Raw genomic sequence first — 22,422 nt, 5'->3', positions numbered from 1 at the left:
CCTCCCACTGAACCCTGAAATTCCTGATCTACCTGCATGGTCCAAGTCTGGGATTTGGGCCTACAACTCTAGGAGGGCACATAGTTAAGAAGCCTTGGGCTGCCCCCATCCTAAGTGAAGTCCCAAAGAATAGAGACCTAGTCTCCTATGAGACCAGCCCAGGGGCATCTCAAAGAAGGCAGTGGAAGAAGTCCAAATCAAAGGCCTCAGTTAAGAAGGCTGGGCCAGCTCTGGGCTTAGGAGAACTGCCCCTGGGCTTGGGCTCTCTAGCTTTGGTGTGTCTCACCAAACGCACCCCCACACTCTCACTACCCACACCATGGCCTGGCCAGCACTCCCATGGCATTACCAGGCCATCCTAATCCCAGATTAGCCCTCCTTCACAGCTAGTCCTTGACGGATACCTGCCACTTCTCCCCCAGGTCATGACTACCTTGAACTCTACATTCCAGTCCCATCCCGTTTGTAGCTGTACTCCAATAGGCCCATCTCTCTGAGGTCAGCAGTCTCTTCTTAGACAGCAGTTCATTCCTGGGTTCTTCTGCAGCACCTGAGTTTAGCACCTTCTGCCCATAGCTCTCCAACCAGATCCCCCAAAGATAACACTTGTCTCAGTTATCAACACCAGCCTTGGCAATCCCCCTTCAATATACCACCACCATGGACCCTGGCAGCTGCTCTTTTCTTTCATTTTCTGGAGCCTGATTTCTCAAAAAGGACCAGTTCTGGAGTCTCCAACCCATTTCCCACATAGATCTAGGCACACAGAGAAAAGTACTTTTTTCACCCTCGGCAGAGTGCCATAGCTTGCAGCAACCTCAAACTCTTGGGCTCAATTGATCCTCTTGCCTCAGCCTCCCAAGTAGCTGGGACTATAGGTGCCTGCCACAAAACCCGGCTTGTTTTTAGAAACGGGGTCTCACTCTTGCTCTGGCTGGTCTTGAACTCATGAGTTCTGCTCTGGCTGGTCTCAAACTCATGAGTTCAAATGAGAAAAGCCCTTTTTAAAAGAATTGAATCCATGGTTACAGCTCTGGTTCTAGCATAGCCATCATTCCTGCCCCTGAGGTGACCTGGGCAAGTGTTAGCAATGACTCCTGTTAATAGTTAGAAAGTCCACGGAGGTGCCTGTAGCTCAGTGGGTAGGGCACCAGTCACATACACCGAAGCTAGCAGATTCTAGTGCAGCCTGGGCCAGCTAAAACAACAATGACAATTGTAACCAAAAAATAGCTGGGCATTGTGGCAAGCACCTATAATCCCAGCTACTTGGGAAGCTGAGGCAAGAGAATTGCTTAAGCCCAAGAACTTGAGGTTGCTGTGAGCTGTGACACCATGGCACTCTACTGAGGGTGACAGGTTGAGACTCTGTCTCAAAAAAAAGAAAGAAAGTCCTGGCTCCATTCCTGTAGGTCAGTGATTATGGTGCCAGCCACATACACCGAGGCTGGCAGCTTCGAATACAGCCTGGGCCAGCTAAAACAACGACAACTACAACAAAAAATAGCTGGGTGTTGTGGTAGACACTTGTAGTCCCAGCTACTTGGGAGGCTGAGACAAGAGAATCACTTAAGCCCAAGAGTTTGAGGTTGCTGTGAGCTATAACGCCACAGCACTCTACCAAGGGTGACTTATTAATAAGACTCTGTCTCAAAAAAATAAAAATAAAAATAAAAACCTTAAAAAAAATTATTAGAAAGTCCATGTCTGAGAGCTCCCAGAATGAGCTAGGAGCCTCTTCTCGCCTCTTTCCCTGCTTCTGTCCCCCCAGGAAAACCCCTCTGAGTGACAGTGAGGGAGACAGCTGACAGGTATGGGTCCTTAGGCTTAGGGGAGCTGGTCAGAGCTGTTACATCTCCCAGCAGCCTGTTAGGCTGAGGCAGGGCAGGAGGAAAGGGGGCAGGACTCACTCTGCAACACACACTTTTAATATGCAAATTAAATAAATATTTCAATCATTTAATAGCAACTAGTACACAACCACCCCCCACTGACACCCAACCCTAAAAGAAGGGGCCTGTGTCACAGTCCTTGCCTTCCAGCTCCACCTGGGGGTGCAGTGGAGTTTCTGGCCACCTGATCAGAAAACCCCTCACCCCAGAGCCCCCACCAGAATCCCTGTTTAGGCCATGAATGGGCCTTTCTGAGAAGTAAGAAGACAGACACCACAGCCAAGTGGAATATAAAAATAGAGCCTCTCTTTTGTTTAAAAAAAAATGCAAAAAACCCCAACAGCAAACAATATCAACAACCGGAACCCCTGGCTCTCCAGCACCTCCCCAGCCTGCATCAGGGCAGATCTCATCTGGCTTGAGTTTCTCTTTTGGGAGCCCCCACCAGAGGAGGGTCTCCTTGTCTGGTCTTGCGTGGAGGGGCTGGCAGGCACCTATCGGGGCTCAGGGGCCCAAGTCCTCTGGCTGCCACGCAAGCTGCGTGTGAAAGGCGGGTAGTTGAGGAACTCGAAGCGCAGGCTCTGCTCGGTGGTGTGGTGGCCGCGGGGCAGCCGCTTCATGAAGTGGACCTCGCGCTGGTGCTGTCGTGTCTTGGAACCCTTACGGGGCCGGCCCTTACGGGTGAAGGCCATGTACCAACCCTCATACTTGGCGTTCTGCAGCGCTGTGTAGTTGTTCTCCAGCACGATCTCCGTAAAGACGCAATCCTTGCCTTTGCCGTTGCTCTGCAGGTAGGGGGGCCAGACACTGCGTTACAGAGCCCTCCATCACAGGCAGAGGGCAAGCAGCCCCAGACAGCAGGTGGCACCCCAGCAGATGGCGAGGTGGGCAGGAGCTGCAGCCCCTACCCGGGCACCCGCTCTCTAATCCCTCACAACCCGCAGCCCACCCGGCACTTCCTGTCCTCCTGGGCAGCAGTGACACATGGTTGTCTATGGAGGGGCTGGGCCCCAACGCAGAGAGGCAGCGAGTGGGCTCCAGAGCCTGCCTGCTCTGGCCTCCTGCCCATCAGTCTGGCCACCCGTCTCCCCACCTGCCCTCCTCAGCCACTCAGGACTCCTGGCCCCAAGGCAGCCACCCTCTGGGGGAGGGGAGGCCTGTGAGGAGACTCTTGAGTCCCAAGCCCCAGAAGCCCAGGAAGTGGGTAGCTCCAGGCTGGAGAGGAGCCGTGACTAATGGGGCCATTTCAGAGCTCTGCCGAGGGGCTGGGCCCGCGGCTTACTGAACATTCCAAATGCTGGTACCATGTAATTGGACATAATAGCAAAGCAATTTGGCGATTTGTTAAAAAGATATATGGAATTTACCAACCCCCTCAACCCCGTCCCTAGCCTGCCTTCTTCCTCCTTCGCTTTTATAGCTTTTCATCTCTAAAGCAGTTTCTTTCTCTCTTACCCCCTTTATTAGGTAACCCCAAGGTAGCTCTGTGTCTCTGCCCACCTTGAGATCAGAGCTCAAGACTGTCCTGGAGGAGCTTAGCCAGGCCAGCCCCTCCCCAGGTCCCAGAGGCCCTACCACCCTTCTGGGTCTCACCTTGGCAATCAGCTTCCCCTTCTTGTTCATGCAGATGTAGAGGCCTGTCTCAGCTCCTCGGACTCTAACTCGGCTTCCAAAGGTGTCTGTTTCCACAATGAGCTTTGCTATTAGGGAAGATAGTTGGATGGTTATTGGAAGACCCTGATCCCAGCTGTTGCCCTTCCTCATCCCAGATGGCCCACAAACTTGTCACATTCCTACAGCAACTGCTCTCAGGGCCAGGTACCCAAAACCTGAGCTCCAGCCCAGCCAAGTTACTGATGTGCTGGGTGACCCTGGGAAAGGGCAAGTTTATAGACCAGGGGTGAATGGTACTGGGTTCCACAGAGCAGTCTTGGGGCCGTGCAATTGAAAAGGCTGAAGCTCCATTCCTTCTTCCTCTCTTTTTAAACTAGACAGTAATGACTTCTATGTTGAAGATCCAAGTAAAGTTTAGTTTTTTTGTTTTTTTGTTTTTTCTTTTTGAGACAGTTCTTGCTATGTTGCCCAGGCTAGAGTGCAATGGTGTCATCATAGCTCCCTACAACCTCAAACTTGTAGGCTCAAATGATCTTTCTGCCTCAGTATCCTGAGTAGCTGGGACTGCAGGCATGCACCACTGGCTATGTACAATTTAATTTGATCAGAGCTCTACAGCTAATCAAGAGATCTCCTTTGAGGATCCTTACAACTCAGAATATTTTTTTTTTTTTTTTGTTTTTGAGACCGTCTCAAGCTGTCACCCTGGGTAGAATGCTGTGGCTTCATAGCTCATAGCAACCTCCAACTCCTGGGCTCAAGCAATCCTCTTGCCTCAGTTTTTCTAATTTTAGTAGAGATGGGGTCTCGTTTTTTGTTCAGGCTGGTCTTGAACTCAAGAGCTCAAGCTATCCACCACCTCAGCCTCCCAGAGTGCTAGGATTAAGGGCATGAGATACTGCACCAAGCCATAACTTGGAATATTATAAGCACATGCCTTAGAGAACATTAACAAACATCCAGGTCGGCTCGGCGCCTATAGCTCAACCGGCTAAGGCGCCAGCCACGTACACCTAAGGTGGCGGGTTCGAATCCCCAGCCCGGACCCGCCAAACAACAATGACAGCTGCAACCAAAAAATAGCCGGGCGTTGTGGCGGGCGCCTGTGGTCCCAGCTACTTGGGAGGCGGAGGCAGGAGACTCGCTGGAGCCCAGGAGTTGGAGGTTGCTGTGAGCTGTAATGCCATGGCACTCTACCCAGGGGGACAGCTTGAGGCTCTGTCTCAAAAAAAAAAAAAAAAAAAAAAAAAAAAAAAAAAGAACAAACATCCAGGTCCAGCAATGACCTCCAATCCTGAAGCTAAAGATAAAAGTTTTCTCTCCTGTTTCTGCCACTTTGGATTCTAACTTATACAGTCTTGGTCACTTCCCATGATCACTACCTCTTGGGCAGCCCTGCTTTGCTCAGATGATAGGGATGGTGACAGCTCTCCCTATACACACACACACACACACACACACGCGCACACGTAACCCAAAGCCAGCTGCTTTCTCATAACCTCAGACATCTGCTGGGTGGATCCTACCTCTTCCCCATGGCTTCCCAGTCACCAAGGTCCCCCAGCCCCAGTGTCCAGAAATCAACAACTCAATTATCTTTTCTGTTTGAACCATCCTCACAGCTGGACTTCTCACCCCAGCAACCAAACCCTTCTGTGGGTGAGGAGGGCTAGGAGACTAGGGTTGAATTCTGTATCTTCTCCCCACTCCCCTTCCCTAGACAGCTTATCATAGATGCCTGTCCTGTCTACCTCTCTATGCAGTTCCTCTCTTAGAGGCTATCCTGAAGAAGGGAGTAAGGGATGATTTAGCTGCTTGAAATGAGATAGAGGAGATGGCTCTCCTGTCTTTCCTACAGCAACGTCCATCCTTCCCCCTCCTTGAAAAAGCAGTTCTGAGACTTAGCCTGCATTGACATGAGTCACATTCTCTGTCTCTGAAATCAATGACAGAGGTGGAAGGCACTGAGGTCAGTTAGGTAGCCATTCCTCCCCAGGCTGTGACTCCCCCCACTTCACATAGGCACAGGGCTGGAACCCAGTGGTCAGGCCCCTAGTGGTCTCCAATCTGGTTCCCCAGTGTGTGTGTGTGTGGGTGTGTGTGTGTGTGTGTCAGCAGCGGGGGGGCGGGGGGGGAGTTGGGGAGATAGGGGAATGAAGCTGTCACCTTCCCACCCATTCACCTGCTCTTAGGCCTAGCCATGGTGCTCATCCCTCTCCTGATCTGCTTTCTAGAGCAATAAGTGAGTGCTTTGTAAGGGCCAGGAAGGATGTTGACTAGAGAAGGGGTAAAAGGATCCCCTCTGAGGGTTCTAGCCAAATGGGCAGATGGGGATGGAGTAGTTGCCTCTGTTCCTTCCTGGGGCCCATAAAGAAGCAGCTGAGACCTCTCTGCTATTCTCCATAGGCTCTTAGGTGCTGCACACTCTAAGCACTTCTGTTCTTGGGGCCTCCAGCTCCTACTCCTACCCTGTAGGCAAGGACCAGAGAACCTAGGAAGCCTCCCATATATCTAAAGAGAGAAGTGGGTGTCAGACCTCTTCAGATGTCTGAAGACTGATTCCCCCACTGCCAGCTCGGCTTCTCCTTCCCTTCCCCAAATCCAAGGATGCTAAGCCATTTGCTGCAATGGAGCAAATCCTGGAGGAGCCAGGCATTCGTTCCCCTAGCCTTGGAAGCTGAGAAGGGCAGCAAGCAGCCAATTTGGAGGGACAAAGGGACCATAGGCCAGCTCTGCCAGCCCAGCAGGAGAGCTCGGCCACCGGGCAGGCTGCCCCCACCCCCTCCTCTACAGAGCCCCCACTCTCCTTCCCAAATAGATCTGGGGAGCTAGGGCTGAAGTTTACAGCGGCTTTCCCAACAGGGCTTTTGGAAAGCTTAACATTTTCAAACCTATTCTTCCACCCCAGTGACAGATTTATCCCAGGAAAATTATGTCTCCTCCTCCAGCTTTGAAGGGAAGTCAGCTACGTCCATGCAGAAAAAATGCAGCGAGACATACTCGATCCCCCAAACTGGCTCGAGAAGAGGAGAAAGTATTCAGGAAATGTTAAAAAAGGTGAAAGTAAGAAGAGTTTTAATCGCTCTGCCAGACGCGGGGGTCTCTCCAGAGATTCATAGAGAACAATCTTGAACCTCTTTTTTAACATTTACAGACTTGCAACTCCTTTCAAACTCCACATCTGAAAAAAAGGCTCGTTCTTCTTCTGTTTTATATCATTCTTCATTTTTCTTCTTAGCTCTTAAAATGCCTCACCTTTTTATTACATTTTAATAGAGTCTTCCCCTCTCCTTTCATGCTTGTTTAACTTGGTCATTATTTAAAGGTTTTTAAACTCACAATAATCGCTCTCTAAAAACAACACCAGCCGCCCAGAGGGCTTGCTTTTCTCTTGGTACATCCAGGACTCTGGAAATTGGCCCCATTTCAAGGCAGGAATATTGAATGTTTTAGAAATCAATCAGTCCTCGGCCTCTCTGCCGGCAGTAGCTCCCTGCACTCACCACCCCACAGGGAGCCAGAAGCCCTTGCCTGGGTTCTCAGACAAGCAGAGCAGGGAGGGCCCCTTTCCAAGCCTAGTCCTGGTGTAACTGACCCTTCTGATCAAAGTATTGAAAGGTTCACAGCACCCCCCTTTTCCAAGCTGGGAGAGTTGGATGGATTTCTCTTCTCTTTCCCACTTTTCCTTTTTCAGGCCCAGGCGACATATCCTCTTTCAAGAGCTTCCCTTAAACCTGGGGGCCCCCTCCCCATGAACCCCTAGCTTCAACCTGCAGGTGGGGAGGGGTGAATGAAGAGTGGTGTAAAGGGAGATTCCTGGATTCTTTCATCTGCTGGGCATGGAAGGGGGCACCTGTGGCCAAGTAGTCCCCAGGGCTTTTTCTCCACCCCTCTCTTCTCCAGCTGACCCTGCAAACTCCTTCCCTTCTGAGCTGGGGAGCCTATAGGCCTTTAACCAGTTCAGCTGGGGACTGGAAGTCCAGTCACCACAAGCAAGCTACCTTTACACCAAGAGATGCCATGCAGGGTGCCTTACCAAAGGGGTCCCCGTCTTCTGCCATGGCATTGATGCGTTTGTTGGCCAGGACCTGCACGTGCTTCCCACTGGTGCGACTGTATAGCTGGTAGGTCCGGATGAGGCGGCGGCTGAGCTGATCCGTCACCAGGCTCTGCTCCCTCACATGCTGTGTAAAATTAGGTGAGGACTGAACAGTTACCTTTAGGAAATTGAAAAATACACAACACGCCATTATAATGCTACTCTGCCCAGGGGCCAAAGTGGCCCCCATTGCCCACCCATCATCCCCCTCACTGCCCCAGGCAGCCAACAGAGGCTGGGGGAGGTCCCCCCAATGTGCCAGCCCAGACCACCATCCCCCACCTAGGAAAGTTGGGGAGACCCAGCCCTGGATGAATGAGCCCCGAGGAGAATCTGGACCCACCTGTTGGGCAACACCCTGGGGCTCCCGGCCAGCCCCGAATAGGGAAGTGAGCTCCCTGCCCAACGCAGGCCCCCGGCCCGGGCCTTCCTAGAGAAGCAGGGCGCTTTTAAGTAGGGAGGCAGCGCTACCCGACCCGTGACATTTATAAAGACAAATTTACGGAGCAAATGTTGAGAGCTCAGAGGATCTGGGCACCCGATCTTTAGGCCAAATTGGTCACAAGTCTCCCCAACAGCTGCGGAAAGGGTCCCTGATGCAGTCACCGAACCCTTCCCGGTAATGAACATCCCCTGGCCCCAGCTGCCCCCTCCCTCAGCGGCCAGGTGTGGCCGTCCATCGGGTTCCCTATCCACCCCAACCTGGGGAAGATGCGTGGGAGACGCGTGGTACTACCAGACCTTGGGTTCTAGCCTTTCCACTCTTTCGCTGGGTGACCTTAGGCAGGACTCTACCTCTCTGTTCCTTAGCTCCTTTCTCAGAGTAGTTGGGACTGGATTTCTAAGGTTCCTTCCAACCTAGCCGTCCTTGCCACAGAGTTGGTCCTCAGGGCCATGCCCTACATTGCCAACCTGAGTCCCCCGCCGGCCCGCCCGGTCCCCGCCTCCGCGCGGTGCTCCTTACCTGGGCTTGGAGGCAGAGAACCAGCAAGTGCAACAGCCTGTGGGAGACAAAAGCGGGGTGAGCGGAGCGGGTGCGGCTGGCCCAGCCGGGCGGGGACGCGGGGGCAGCGGTACTCACAGGCAGCTCAGCGCGGAGCGGGGGCTGCCCATGGCGCGCGGCCCGGGAGCACAGAGAGCCCCGGCGGGATCAAGCTTTCCCGCGGGAGGCTGCAGAGGGACAAGCTGGGGGTGGGCGGAGGGAGGTTCGGATGCGGGAGCCCAGCTGCGGTCCCGATGAGGTTCCTTGGGTCCCGTGGAATGTCGTGCTTGCCGCGCCGCGCTGAGTCGCTCTGCGCCGCTGCGGGAGCCGGTGGCCGCTGGCTGCTCAGAAGCCGGAGCAAGCAGGAGGGTAACGGGCCGCCGGGTGGGTGGGTAGGTGGAAAGGGAGGGGGAGGGGTGGGGGCGGGGGGCGCCACACCGGGCGCGAGGGGGGAGCACGGGGCTGGCGGCCGGAGCCCGCAGCCCCCGGCTGGGAGCGGGGCCGGGACTCAGCCCGGGGCGGGGGCGGGGCGAACCGGGGCGGGGCGCCCGACGGGTCTAGGATTGGGGGTCGGGGCTAGGGGAGGGGTCTGGCACTCGCGGGAGGGGCGGTGGTGGCCGGTGTGGGCGCCTCCCCCTATACCCGGCATGTACCCTTGCTACCTCTTGGGGCTGGGAGACGCGGGGATGGGGCGCCTCGGGCAGCTGCTCTGCTGGGCCCCAAAACCCTGAGCTGGGGCTTCCTGAACCGTCCAGTATGCCGGAGTCCGACAGGGTTAGGTCTCCCAGTGGTCCCTCATCCGCTGCCGCCTCCGGCTATGCGGCCTGTCTATGAGCCACCTACTGTGTACTAGGGCTGGGCCTGCCACCTAGGAGCAGCCGCTACCAGTGGTACGAATGACTGTACGCCTGTCTCTCGCACAGTGCGAGCCTGTGCTACCCGTACCTGGCTGAACACCTTGCCTTGCTCCTCTCTTGTCTTGTTCAGTCTCCAAGGAGGCCCTGGGAACGAGAAATGATTCCCCCAGCCCCTATCGCAATATCACTATCACCCCTGCTTCTGTCTCCCCGCTACTAGCCTAAAGCTTGAGAGGAACCTTGAACCACCCCTGTAGAGAGGGGAGCCCAAATGTCCCTAGCAAGTCCCACAGCTACTACCCCCCCCCAAAAAAAACCCAGCAGGGAGCGGGGCAAAACGAACTATTCTCAGCAGCGTTTTGTAGGGAAAGAGACTTAGGGGCTTAGCTACAGACCACCCAGCCCTTTCCCCCTCAGTGTCCCATTATTTTTTCATTTTGCAGGTATTTACATACCTACTGTGTACTAGGCATGGGCTGGTACCTTGGGTCAACTGCGGGTAGGAGTGGGGGCAAAGGTAGGCACTTTCCCAGCTCCTCACCTCATTGCTTCCCTCTAAGGTTTCCTGAAAACCCTGAGCTATCACACTGCTTCTGTAGGAGCAGCCTGTGGGGAAAAGTGCTCTGGGACAGGTACTTGTGAGGAACAGGTGGAGTCACAGATGACCTACCCAGCTGCTGCCTTCATCCACAACCTCCCTGTCCTCACTGGCCTCCCGACCCTGGGGGTAGCACTGGAGGGGTTGGGGGAGTCTCAGGGAGCCACTAAGCTAGAGGAAGCAGGCAGGACCTTGTCCAGCAGCACAGCCAGCTTCTGCCTACTCCCCTGGCTTTGTGTCCACCTTTCCCTGTGTCCCATCTTTCCCAACTCCCAGCCATCAATGAACATCAAGAAATGTCGAGAAGGGAAGTTAAAGGACTTATCCCAAGATAACTTCCCTCCTCAGAGAAGTAAACTTCCTGAGCCCACCTGTTACTCCCCTCCAAGAGTCTGTTCATTCACGAGGCTCCTGCCCATGCAGACCTTGAGGCAAGAACCATGTCTTTACCAGCTTATAAATCGCAGCTCAGGGCACAGACTCAGCAAAGTTGTTCTGCAGTTATTGTTTGTTGAATGAATTAATGAATAATGGGGAAGTTGGCTGAGCATTTAGACATAAGTCAGCCCATGTGCAACTTTCCCAGGTAGACTTGCCTTCACCCCACCCAACAGATAATAATCATAAGCACTACCATTTATTGAGCACTTGTATTTGCTAAAGGCTTGGCAGGCACTGTCTCCTCTCAACCCCACTGGATCAGGTGGACTCTAGTGGCCACAGCCCAGGCCAGTCCTTTTCCTTCACTGTCCTCTGCTTAAGGATTGAGTCATGATTTGTTCAATATATGCTTCCCTCTCTGCACTGCTCCAAGCCAGTAAGGGTGATATCTGTTTGCTCACTGTCTTAACCTCACACCCATGAAAATGTTTGTTATTAATGAATAATTGAACAGAGAGATGGGGAGCAGGGACTGGACACTTCCTAAAAGGGATTTGCCTTCTGCCCACCATGGACCCAGCCCTCTGGTAAGTCTGATGAGAGGAGCAGAGAGCAGCTATCTGGTAGTGTGTACATGGTCCCAGAGTCAAAACCAGAGCCAGACTGGACACCTTCCCTTCCCTGAGTTGGGGTGGAGGCAGAGAACGTGGCTCAGACCAGCATTAAACTCTGGTTGTCTCTGAGAAGATTCTGAGGACCCTGAGTTGAACTTCAATGGTCTTCGTCTATCCTCTTCCCTCTCCCCTGGAAAACATTAACATCTCTCCAAGGTCAGAGTGTTAGTGGTACCCCTAACCTCTGCCACTGAGCATTTGCAGGACCAGAATTCCTTTACATTCTGAGACCCTCTCAGGAACTGGATGCTCACACAGTTCTTTGAGATTCTCCTCATCTCTCGCCAAATCCACATGGCTAGGGGAGAGGGGCAGATGAGGACACCCCCGCAGCAGGCACCTAGTTCAGCCCCGGCACGCCCAGTGACTGACAGATGCAAATGTTCCGCCGGGTCCCCGCGGGCCGCTACCTCCCTGGCTTGCCCGCCTGCTCTCCCACCTCCCGGCCAGCTCCCTCCTTCCTTTATCTTATCAAAGCCCCGTAATTACAATTGCTATTTTGTTTCCTTGAATCTGCAATCAGAGCTCCTGGGCCCAGATGAGCGAACGCCTGTCAACCTGATCGCTGAGTGACAGGTTGAGCTTGGCCACTTTTCTTGGCCGCTCCCACACTTGGCAAACACAAACACACACATGCACACTCCCTGGTCTGCAAACACAAACACACACTCCTCACCAACACAAACAGCCCCTCTCCGCAGACACGCCCTCGCCGGCACCCAAACACACACCTTCAGCCTCTTCCCAAACGCACCCCGGCCCCTCAAATCCACGCCGGCAGGAGCCAGCCGCTGGGTAGGCAGCTCGCTCATACTGCGTGCTCCTGCGCCCTGATGTTCAAAGCATCCGCGGGCTCTCAGCCGACTCTTTTTTTTTTTTTTTTGAGACAGAGCCTCAAGCTGTCCCCCTGGGTAGAGTGCTGTGGCATTACAGCTCACAGCAACCTCCAACTCCTGGGCTCAAGCGAGTCTCCTGCCTCCGCCTCCCAAGTAGCTGGGACCACAGGCGCCCGCCACAACGCCCGGCTATTTTTTTTGGTTGTAGCCATCATTGTTGTTTGGCGTGTCCGGGCTGGGGATTCGAACCCGCCACCTTAGGTGTACGTGGCTGGCGCCTTAGCCGGTTGAGCTATAGGCGCCGAGCCAGCCGACTCTTAAATACAAATCGCTGGGACTACATTATGCACTTCGGACCTGTCTGGGAGCCATTCCCCTAAGCCCCCCAAATACGACCCTGCCCCTTCTTCAGCTGGCAAACCCCAGCGTAGGGCTTCATTCCGCAGCGCTCCGAGGCCAGAGTAAACTGGCGGAGCTCCCACTGTGTGCTTGAGGGGCCAGAAAAGGGTGATCGAGGAGAAGCAGGAGCAGGGAGGGAGTAAAAACAATTCTCAGCTCTGTTCCCTGGGCGCCCCATCGGGCTGGGTAATTCCTGACTCAGAATCGATGTGGATTGGGCCACCACTGCGGGCAGGAGTGTGCTCGGCGACTGCCCACGCCAACTAGAAGACTGACCAGGAAAACAGGCCAGGAATACAATGAACCGTCGTTGGCATCACGGGGGGGATGGTGTGGCAGGGGGTAACTATTGGAGCAGGGCCAAGCGCAGGGGGTAGATGGGTCAGCTTGGCAGGCTTCCTACTGTGCTACACTCAGCCAGACTCTCCGGGTCTCCAACCAAGCACGTGCCGAGGACTTCGGAGGCTGGAGGCGAAGTGAGGAAGGGAAAGGAGTTGTGAATACCACAGCCCGGCTCCCCTACTCTAACAAGAGCCCTTCCAGTGAATGAATGTTCGCACACATGCTAGCAAGCCCAATGACTTATTCTGTCGCCTTCTGCCTAACATTTGGCAGCCGGTACCACTAGCCGAGCCCTTAAAGGCGGCTGGCGAAGCAGTCCCGACCACCAGAGGGCGCCAACGCCACCTTCTTCTCTCCCGCCGACCTCAAGCCTCCCGCGAGTGGCTCCAAGACAGGCTGTCCCCTTTGCCTTGGCTTTTCAGTGGAAACATTTCAGGAAAGCAATTCCGGTATGAAGAAAGCGCCTATGACCCTGATCACTGCAACATGGAGAGGAGTCACCTTCCTCTGTCCTCAACTTGAGGACAAAGAGGGTTGAAAATTGCACCTCCTAGCCATCACGGGTATGGGAGAACCTCTTTAGGGGTGTTGAGTAGAGTGCTTCTCTGTATTATGGGGACTCTCTTCAAAGTTTACCTTACCTGTCCCAATACCAGCCCCTTGGAGTTATCTTGGGACCCCTCCCCCTTGCCCACTCATTTGGCCAGATTGGTTCTGGAATTGGCCTGACCTCACCAGGCCCTGTTCTCTGTCCATCCTCAGCCTGTCTGGCCCCAGGGTGTCTGGGGAGGTAATGCTTTGTCTGTTTGTTTGTGGGGCATTGTCAACTCCCCAACACAGCTGTTGAACTGCTGACCCCAAAGCTGGTTACTCACATGCTCATCCTCACACCAGGTACATCCTTTCTTCCTGGCATAGTTGCAGCCAACACCCAGAACCACCTGATTCCGGGCACCAGAGACCTTCCCCGCCCCCAGACAAGGCGGTGTGTTGCGTAGTTCAAGAGCCCAATTCCCAGGGGCCCCTTTCTGCCCCCATATGCCAGGCCACCCGGATTCTGGTTTCCTTGTCACCCAATCTGGGCCAGTCCCCTCCATCTGGCCCCTGGAATCAAGTTTCTAAGGGTCCAGCCTTGCTCAGACTCAAAAAGGAGGAGCAAAGACTGGTCCCTGCCCCACCCCTTGCAGGCCCTCTCTGGGCCTCAGCCCCCTCACGGAGTTAGGGATGCACATTCCTCAGCCTGCTTAAGGCCCCTTATCTGCCCCCTGCCCATCAACCTGAGTGCTGACAGAGGCCCAGGCCCCTTGTTTGGACGCTGATAACCTCCTGCAATGGCCCTCCCCCACCTGCAGCGGCTGGGAACAGACTAAGTGTTGGGAGGTCCCCTTCCAGCAAGGCAGTCCGGGCCCAGGCTTCATCCTGGTCCAGGGACCAGGGAATAAGATCCCACATTCCCCCACCCTCCCACAGGCCAAGAGCCACCTTCAGTGCTGCTACAGTGCCACCTGGTGGTCCCCAGGGGAATGTCACCCAGCATGGGAAGAGGCCACACAAATGAGTTGCAAAAACCTCACAGCACTTTATTATTTCAACCTTCATCCAAAAATGTAAAAAGTGTTAAAAACATGTAGTTCTGACCTCCACACATTAACCTCCAATTCTCATAGGCAGGTAGGAAGGGAGGGATGATCAGGATAAAAGTTCACAGTTCCTCCAACCCCTAGAGAAAAGGGAAGCCCCAGGCATGGCATACAACCAGAACAGCAGGTCCCTATGGAGAACAGGCCCCTTTCCTAGCTCAAGCCCAAGTCCCTCAAACCAAACCCTACCCCAAACTCTCCTCAACGAAGAGGAAACATTTAAAAATTCTTGAAACTTGTCCAGGAACATGGTGCATGGCACATGTAGCAGGCAGCTGGCTGACCTGGGAAGAGCAAATACGGGTCAGCATCCAGGCCTTTACCTGCTCCTCCCTTCCCTCCCAGAGACTTCTGGCATCCTTCCCTCTACTCACCAAGGAGTGCTAGGGCTTGCCCCTGTGCTTTTTGGCAGGAAGGATGGGACACAACTCAGTTTCTTCCTCTTCACTCTCCTCTTCTTCACTCTCCTCTTCCTCAGAAATATCATTGCCTATAGTAACTGATGGACACACAAGGAAGTAGGGGGAGGTGGCCCCTTTCGCACCACACTTACTTATGGCCTGTGGTGATAGTCTTGCAGGAACTCCGGCCTCCCAGAGCTTATAGTTTAGGTGGGAAGAACCTCAGGCACTAAACTGGGCAACAGAGAGCTTAAAGGAGTCCACATCACTGAAGTTGGGAGAAACTGGGACAGGTTCCATGAAGGAGGTAGGCTTGAGTAGGACAGAAAGTACAGGGCACAGCACAGGAGGGCATGCAGGTCTGCATGGAGGCTGAGCTGGGAGATGAGGCTGGGATGGGGCAGAAGTGTGGAGTGGAGGGGGGACCTGATGAGAATCTACTGGAGGAAAAGGAGAGGGCCCACCCCTCCTCTTACCAATCTGGTGCCGCCCAGTGATCCGCACAGGACCAGAGCCTGACTTCAGGCGGAATGTTACAGGTGGTTGGAGCTGGAAGTCATCTAGGCTGAGCTGGAAGGAAGACAAGGATGAAGGCCTGGCCTACACCTAGCCCAACCCACCTATGATGAGTACTGAAGTCCTCAATCCCCTCACCACAACCACGGAGGTATGGCTGGGGAACTCACCATGGGCTGGCAGGACAACTTGAGGTTGGCCACAGGCACTGCAATCTCCTGGTGGTCATGGTTCTGGGCCACAACTTCTACCACATTACACTCGTCTTTGGCCCCCTCAGTCAGGCAGAGCTGGGAAGAGTACACAGGGCCTCCTCAAGCGAGGGCTGACACCACTAGTGAAGGCATCTACCTTAGAATTTGCCCAGCCTCAGAGGCCCCTGGATCACCTGGCAGGGGAGCCACCCACGTGGGGCTTAAGCAGATAATATGACTCCCGGTAAAGGGAGGAGAGTTGGGTTGAGGCCCGCTAATTCCCTACCCAGGTTTATTCATCACTGACCCCTCCCTCGCCCCTCACCATGGTCAATGCCAGCACGTGCTCTGCATCATCCTCCTCCTCTACTTTGAAGGTGAAAGAGCGGGTATGTCCGGAAAGCTCACAGCCTGGGAAAGAACAGTGTTGAATAAGCTTGCGTATACGTGTGGGGACGTTTCACCAACCTCTACCCCATTCCCGTCACGTGTAACCACAGGCTGACCCACCATTTACACGCCCACCAGACGCCTCTTCCCTCAGAACACCTGCGGCACTCGGCCTTGGCCCCCGCCCCATACACCTAGACAGGGATCTCACCGCCCGGTTTCACTCAAGCGGCCGCGTGCGAAGCGCCCCCCTCCTTGCCTTGGGGAACAGCGAGGCACCGCTCCACCCCCACACACGCCACGAAACCATCGCATTCCTGTTCTTCATCACGAGTTCTTGCCGCCCCAGTACCACCCTCAGACCCTCCCTTCCCCAATACCGAAGAAAAAACTGTCCATAGTGACTGGGGCCGGGACCCGCAGACCCCCGACACCCTCGGCTCGGACTCGGCTTTCCTGACTGAAAAACGCCAAGGCGGCAGCAGTACCGGCGGCCATGCTGCAAGGGCGGCCTCTAAACTCCGCCCCCGACACGTACAAAGCGAGGTACCCTTGGCCAGTTCCGGCCCCGCCCATTAAAGGAGACGCTCAGTCAAGAAAGGGGAAAGGCACCGAGGAGGGTCTTAGCGCTTTTCCGCCCAGCAGCCTGCGACTGCAGCTCAGACCTGTCAAGACTGCAGAAAGGGATAACAGCACAGAGCAATGGATTTTTTTTTTTTTTTTTTGAGACAGAGCCTCAAGCTGTCCCCCTGGGTAGAGTGCCGTGGCATTACAGCTCACAGCAACCTCCAACTCCTGGGCTCAAGCGAGTCTCCTGCCTCTGCCTCCCAAGCAGCTGGGACCACAGGCGCCCGCCACAACGCCCGGCTATTTTTTGGTTGTAGCCGTCATTGTTGTTTGGCAGGTCCGGGCTGGGGATTCGAACCCGCCACCTTAGGTGTACGTGGCTGGCGCCTTAGCCGGTTGAGCTATAGGCGCCGAGCCAGAGCAATGGATTTAAGATTAATGTTAATGTCCTTGCTCATTTCCACGACCACGAGGGCATCTATTTTCTACAGCTACCCACACCCCCTTATCTATACACAGTGTATTTCCTATTCCTCCCTGTAAACAGCACAACAGCATAAAGCATGGGATTTAGGATTTCTTCTAAGAGCAAAGGAAACGTGCTCAGACTTGTCTTTGCCCCAAGAGCCCAGGAGCCTGAAGACTTCCAACTATAGGAATTTCCACCCAAACTCTTCTGTCCTCTCAGCTTAAGCCTTTTTTGACATGCTTCCTGGTCTAATGACCCACAACTTGTCATTAAGCTTTAGCTGCCAATTTGATGCTGGCACATACTGGTAGAGGAATTAAACTAACATGTGGATTCAACTGTTACTCCTGACAACCCCCCAGGTTTTTTTTTAACTTTCAAACCAGCCCAGGTAACTTCATCTGCCTTATATTTTCTGTCATAAAATTTAGGCCATTTTCCCATCTTTCACCTTTGACTTTAGAAGCAGGCAAACTGTTTCTTCTTATCCTATTAGATGGCAGCCACAAACTGGAAGCCCTATTCACACCAAGGTTAAACTATGGCAAAGAGGGTAGGTCGTCAGACTAACATCTATAGTATCCTCTTCTTAGCTTTTGCCTTGTAGAAAATCTGGAAGTGCTTTATGGTGATGGAAGTGTGGGTAAGGGCTGACTTAAGAGCCACTCTATAAGTTAGAACAGTTGTGCTGAGGCATAACTTGCTTGTTGGTGAGGCATGAAAGAAAAAAGGTAGGGGGGCATACAAAAAGTAGGCTCATGGAGTACAACACACTCGTTCACTTCAAGTTTTATTTTGCCTCTTGCATGGTCTTCAGATAAGTTTTACAGTTCATTTTCTACAGGAACCGAGCTGTGATCTAAACAATCAATGACATGTCATTCCAACCCTAATAAATATTCATAATCATGGAATAGCATAGTACTTTATGATCTTAAGAGTGATGAAAAGTTTAAACCTGGGCATCTGTTTTACAGTTAACATCTGTGACCAGAAGACCGGCCAAAGTGATTATTAAAAGCCAAGATAAAACCAAAAGCAAACTTGCTAAAAATCCTGATTCCATATGAGAATGATCCTGAAACCTTCCAGATAAAATACTAGAATTGTCCACTAGTGTTAGATATATTCAAGAAAATTGGGTAACATTCAGATGTATTAATACCTAGTAAGGAGCTTCCCTTCTTTCATCTTAGTCCTCAAAAATGCAAACTTGGTTCCAGCTTTCCAACATAGATATTCTTTCTACCCTAAAAAAATGAAGGGCAAACTTCCCTCCCTTCTCACCCATTCAGTGCATACTCATAGGTCCTGGTTGGAAGTCACTAAGTATAATGCTTTAAGACTCATTCAAAGCTCACACTGCTGGAGTTCTACGAAGGAAAATGTTTTCAAGTTTCCTTCTCTCTTTACTCCCTTCCCCTCACAAAGTTAAACTTTTGGGAAGCAAGATAACAAAATACTGTTATAAATCAATGGAAAAGTCAGGCAGCCATTATGAAAAAATGAATCCTATAAAGAGATTACTCGTCGCCTCATGCTCAGAACGCTTAAAAATATATCTAAATGAAAATACATAAAAGGGTAGCCATAAATCATTGGTTAAAAATGTGCTCATTCTTTCTTTTAAAAACTAGATACAAACATGCAAGAATTAAAAACTCTGATTTAATAAAACCAGTAGTAATCAGTTTTGAGATTAAAGGACAAATGACCTAAGGGCAAATTGGGGCCATTCAGTCCCTTAACAGATGTCAATATCAACATTTCACATGCTGACCAGCTACTGAGGTTTATTTCCAGAAGTGACTATAGCTTGCAACAGATGGAGTCCTAAAATTAGGCTCTTATACCCAAAATGGTCATGGCCTAGGCCTAAATGTAAAACACATTAAAAATAATAAAACTTAAAAAAAGACAAGAAAATCCACCCTCTACTCATTTACAGCATTCAAAGTGCTATCCTGACACTCTTTCATTTTCATGAGGAAAAAAATTACAAAACAGTAAACACAAAGGATAGTCAAGTTACAGCTACTTTATATACAAAGAAATTTACAAATCTGTCAATTTTAGGCTTTTGCCATAAACAACTGCACTGCACATTTGTCCCTACAAAGCATACCACGCCTGAACCAATAGTCACTACAGAAGACAATTGGCCATGGCTTTCCAAAAAGCAGAATAACTTTCCCAAACTGAAATCATTTATTCAGCTTCCACTAATGCCACAATTATCCCCCCACTTGGAATCTCTCTACCCTTAAGCTTCTGAAACCCACTAAATCTTTCTAGTCTCTGCCATGTCCCCAAAGACTCAGAGACATTTAATTCAATAAACAAAGGAGGATTACAGAAGTAATTTTGATCACTCTTAGGTGAGAAATGCAACCACACTGGATGCAGAAAATAGTGCTGACTACATTTATTGAAGACCCCTTCCTTATATAAGCCCAGGTAAGAGTCTCAGCACCTAACACCAGACCCCAAAAGGCGGCCCACATCTTTGTTTCACACAAGATTTAAAGCAATACTATCTTCTTCCAACCAGTGAGCAGTCTGAAAAGTGTGATGGGTGAGTTTTACATAGTCTTCTTTGTTTCCAATCCAACTGGTTGATTTGTTGCTGCTCCTAAGACTAAACTGTATGAAGATCTCAACCACCACCCACAGGTGGAGTTAAAGAGACCTAGACAGTTCATAGTACCAACAAATGTCACAGGCTCCGACCAAGTATAACCACATCCTTTGGAAATCCTTCCATTTTTGCAATTTCAAAACAGCCTAACTTGCTGTAAAATTCCAGAATTCTCTTATCATCTGGTCTCACTTCACAGAAAGCTCCCCGGGAGCCTAGAAATAAAACAAATATTAAATCATAAACAAGTAGGAAAACTATAAATATGAATTGTAATTCTTTTTAATATATTTAACATAGGGCGGCGCCTGTGGCTCAGTAGGTAGGGCGCCGGCCCCATATACTGAGGGTGGCGAGTTCAAACCCAGCCCTGGCCAAACTGCAACAAAAGAATAGCTGAGCATTATGGTGCGTGCCTGTGGTCCCAGCTACTTGGGAAGCTGAGGCAAGAGAATTGCCTAAGCCCAGGAGCTGGAGATTGCTGTGAGCTGTGTGACACCACAGCATTCTACTGAGGGTGATAAAGTGAGACTCTGTCTCTACAAAAAAAAAAAATAATAATATATATATATATTTAATACAGATTATAGAGGCATGTGTATACTAGTTCCAAAATTTATACCATAATTTAAATAATTCATACTAATGTTAAACAGTGAGTAAAGAAAATGTTTCAGGGAATAGAAAATAAGAAAGCTTAATGTCAAGGATAACTCTGTTTAAAACATTTCTACCTCTTAGGGGCCCACGGGGCAGAGCCTATTCCAGCCCATGTCACAAGTCAATATAACCAGAATATCCCAGTCTTTTTTTTTTTTTTTTTGAGACAGAGTCTCACTTTGTTGCCCTTGGTAGAGTGCCCCCAAAGGGGTCATGACCCACAAGTTGAGAACTGTTGCACTACATCTATCTACAGGATTCAGTTCCAAGTTATGACACTGAGAATTATCCTTTCCTCAGTTATTTAAATTATCCGATAAAGAGGAAACCATTCACTTAAATGATATAAGGATGCAACAACAAACAGGGCACATTCTCATGCATCAACGACCCTCTAACAAGAGTGTTACATAGGCTCGGCAGGGCACTAGCCACATACACCAGAGCTGGCGGGTTCAAATCCAGCCTGGGCTTGCCTAACAACGACAACTACAACCAAAAATAGCCGGGTGTTGTGGTGGGCGCCTGTAGTCCCAGTTACTTAGGAGGCTGAGGCAGGAGAATCACTTAAATCCAGGAATTTGAGGTTGCTGTGAGCTGTGACATCACAGCACTCTATGGAAGGTGACACAGTGACACTCTGTCTCAAAAAGGAGTGTTACATACTATTATTGTATGGTCCAAAGGCTAAATATGGTCTTTTAAATTTTTTAAAGGATTGTTTTAAAAAAAGAATATGCAACAGAGACCATATGTGGCCCATGCAACAGAGACCATATGTGGCCCTTAAAGCCTAAAACATAGCAAAAAAGTTTTTATACCAATAAATATAAAATTTTCTCTCTTAAAAAAATATTTTTGACGGCTGAGTTTAGATAAATTCTTAAGCAAAAACTGTATTCCATGGCTCAGTGCCCACAGGTCAGTGGTTATGGTGTCAGCCACATGCACCGAGGTTAGCAGATTCGAACCCAGCCCAGGACAGCTAATAACAATTGCAACAAGAAGAAAAAGAAAATAGGGTGGCGCCTGTGGCTCAGAGGAGAAGGGCGCTGGCCCCATACACCGCCGGAGGTGGCGGGTTCAAACCTAGCCCCGGCCAAAAACTGCAAAAAAAAAAAAAAGGAAATAGCTGGGCATTGTGGCGGGTGCCTGTAGTCCCAGCTACTTGGGAGGCTGAGGCAAGAGAATCACTTAAGCCAGAGTTTGAGGTTGCTGCAAGCACTCTACCGAGGGTGACAAAGTGAGACTTTGTCTCAAAACAAAAACAAAAACCAAAACCTGCATTCCTAGATTAAGTTTCTCCCTCAGGTTTTACATTTAATGTTCCTCTATTACTTATGGGCTGACAAAATAAATGCATCCTCATGTACTCACTTTTCATTTAACTGAGCTCAAAATAAGTCTTCAGAGTGTAAAAGAGCAGCTTTTTCAGTGACTAATACACACGAAATTCATAACTACTTATAATTCAAATCATAGACAGTGGGAAAAGGAATATAAATTGATAATTCACTTCTTTATCCTAAAATATAGTCTTGTCCCTACTTTACACAATCACCACTAACTCCACAAATATATACTTACCATTAGCCTTCAGTGAAGACAAGAGGCAGGCCATCATGCTTTTGGCCACACTTGGGTCAGTTACTTTTTTGTGAATATCCATCTTTATCAGAGAAGGGAAATTGGCAAGGAAAGTTTCTGGCAATACTTCTTGTTCTTCATGAAAACTCAACATTATTTTCTGTAAAAATTAGAAAGAATCTCTTGACTTTCAATAGCTGCCTGTTGTATTATCTACGTGCCAACTACAGAACTCAGTAATAGGAAAAGAAAGCGACAGTAATAATTCTTTTAATCATTATGTAATTGTTACACTCAGAATTAAATTCTAATTCTAACTGAAGCATCTTTTTCTTCTTTTGAGACAGGGTTTAGATCTGTCACCCAGGATAGAATACAGTGGGATCATCATAGCTCACTGTAGCCTCAAACTCTTGGGCTCAAGTGATTTTCTGCCTCTGCCTCCCCAGCAACTGGGACTATAGGCACGTGCATAGCACTCTACTGAGGACAACAAAGTGAGGCTCTGTCTCTAAAAAAAAAAAAAAAATTAAAATATAAAAAAAAGAAAGTTATACCCTTTACCCATTTTCTATATTTGTCAAATCTAAGAAACCAATAGCTAGGCTCGGCGCCTGTGGCTCAAGCGGCTAAGGCGCCAGCCACATACACCTAAGGTGGCGGGTTCGAATCCCCAGCTCGGGCCC

The 22,422-nt window shown here is 50.7% G+C and overlaps 3 protein-coding genes across 6 annotated transcripts in view; all 3 read right to left on the bottom strand.

The window, feature by feature from the left end:
* Positions 1-2,197: 2,197 nt before the first annotated feature.
* On the bottom strand, positions 2,198-8,787 carry FGF8 (fibroblast growth factor 8). Of its 4 annotated transcripts, none has more exons than XM_003787240.2 (6): positions 8,687-8,787; positions 8,570-8,606; positions 7,949-8,035; positions 7,543-7,723; positions 3,486-3,592; positions 2,198-2,677 (listed from the first exon to the last, which is right to left on the bottom strand). In XM_003787240.2, exons 1-6 carry the CDS (start codon positions 8,716-8,718, stop codon positions 2,387-2,389), a joined length of 735 nt encoding a protein of 244 aa, XP_003787288.1. In that variant the 5' UTR covers positions 8,719-8,787; the 3' UTR covers positions 2,198-2,386. The 4 variants fall into 4 exon arrangements, with proteins under 4 accessions (XP_003787288.1, XP_003787290.1, XP_003787289.1 ...); XM_003787242.2 differs by having other exon boundaries at positions 7,543-7,690; XM_003787241.2 differs by lacking the exon at positions 7,949-8,035.
* A 5,442-nt stretch (positions 8,788-14,229) lies between these two features.
* On the bottom strand, positions 14,230-16,398 carry NPM3 (nucleophosmin/nucleoplasmin 3). Its single transcript, XM_003787238.3, has 6 exons — positions 16,196-16,398; positions 15,751-15,836; positions 15,402-15,521; positions 15,192-15,285; positions 14,689-14,813; positions 14,230-14,598 (listed from the first exon to the last, which is right to left on the bottom strand). The coding sequence occupies exons 1-5, from the start codon at positions 16,389-16,391 to the stop codon at positions 14,698-14,700; spliced, it is 612 nt and encodes a 203-aa protein (XP_003787286.2). The 5' UTR covers positions 16,392-16,398; the 3' UTR covers positions 14,230-14,598; positions 14,689-14,697.
* Positions 16,399-17,628: 1,230 nt separating this feature from the next.
* The window catches only part of MGEA5 (meningioma expressed antigen 5 (hyaluronidase)), a 30,226-nt gene continuing 25,432 nt past the window's right edge, over positions 17,629-22,422 (bottom strand). The window contains exons 11-12 of the mRNA XM_003787237.2: positions 21,737-21,896; positions 17,629-19,704 (exon numbers count right to left, since the gene is read on the bottom strand). Coding sequence (XP_003787285.1) covers positions 19,568-19,704; positions 21,737-21,896 — 297 coding nt within the window. The 3' untranslated portion in view covers positions 17,629-19,567. The remainder of the gene's footprint in view (positions 19,705-21,736; positions 21,897-22,422) is intronic.

Source organism: Otolemur garnettii, unplaced genomic scaffold (genome assembly GCF_000181295.1).
Source record: "Otolemur garnettii isolate 467f Iridium unplaced genomic scaffold, OtoGar3 scaffold00021, whole genome shotgun sequence".
Classification (NCBI taxonomy): domain Eukaryota; kingdom Metazoa; phylum Chordata; class Mammalia; order Primates; family Galagidae; genus Otolemur; species Otolemur garnettii.
This window is presented reverse-complemented; position numbering and strand designations above follow the sequence as displayed.

What these genes read in the sequence shown, in the direction of transcription:
- NPM3 (XM_003787238.3), bottom strand. Translation starts at nt 16,391, where the DNA reads ATGGGCGGGGCCGGAACTGGCCAAGGGTACCTCGCTTTGTACGTGTCG. An exon ending in ACGTGCTGGCATTGACCATG is followed by an intron (nt 15,522 to 15,750) that starts GTGAGGGGCGAG and finishes TACTCTTCCCAG; the next exon opens with CTCTGCCTGACTGAGGGGGC. An exon ending in AGTTGTCCTGCCAGCCCATG is followed by an intron (nt 15,286 to 15,401) that starts GTGAGTTCCCCA and finishes TCTTCCTTCCAG; the next exon opens with CTCAGCCTAGATGACTTCCA.
- FGF8 (XM_003787240.2), bottom strand. Translation starts at nt 8,718, where the DNA reads ATGGGCAGCCCCCGCTCCGCGCTGAGCTGCCT. An exon ending in CGCTCCGCGCTGAGCTGCCT is followed by an intron (nt 8,607 to 8,686) that starts GTGAGTACCGCT and finishes TGTCTCCCACAG; the next exon opens with GCTGTTGCACTTGCTGGTTC. An exon ending in AGGGGAAGCTGATTGCCAAG is followed by an intron (nt 2,678 to 3,485) that starts GTGAGACCCAGA and finishes CCCTACCTGCAG; the next exon opens with AGCAACGGCAAAGGCAAGGA.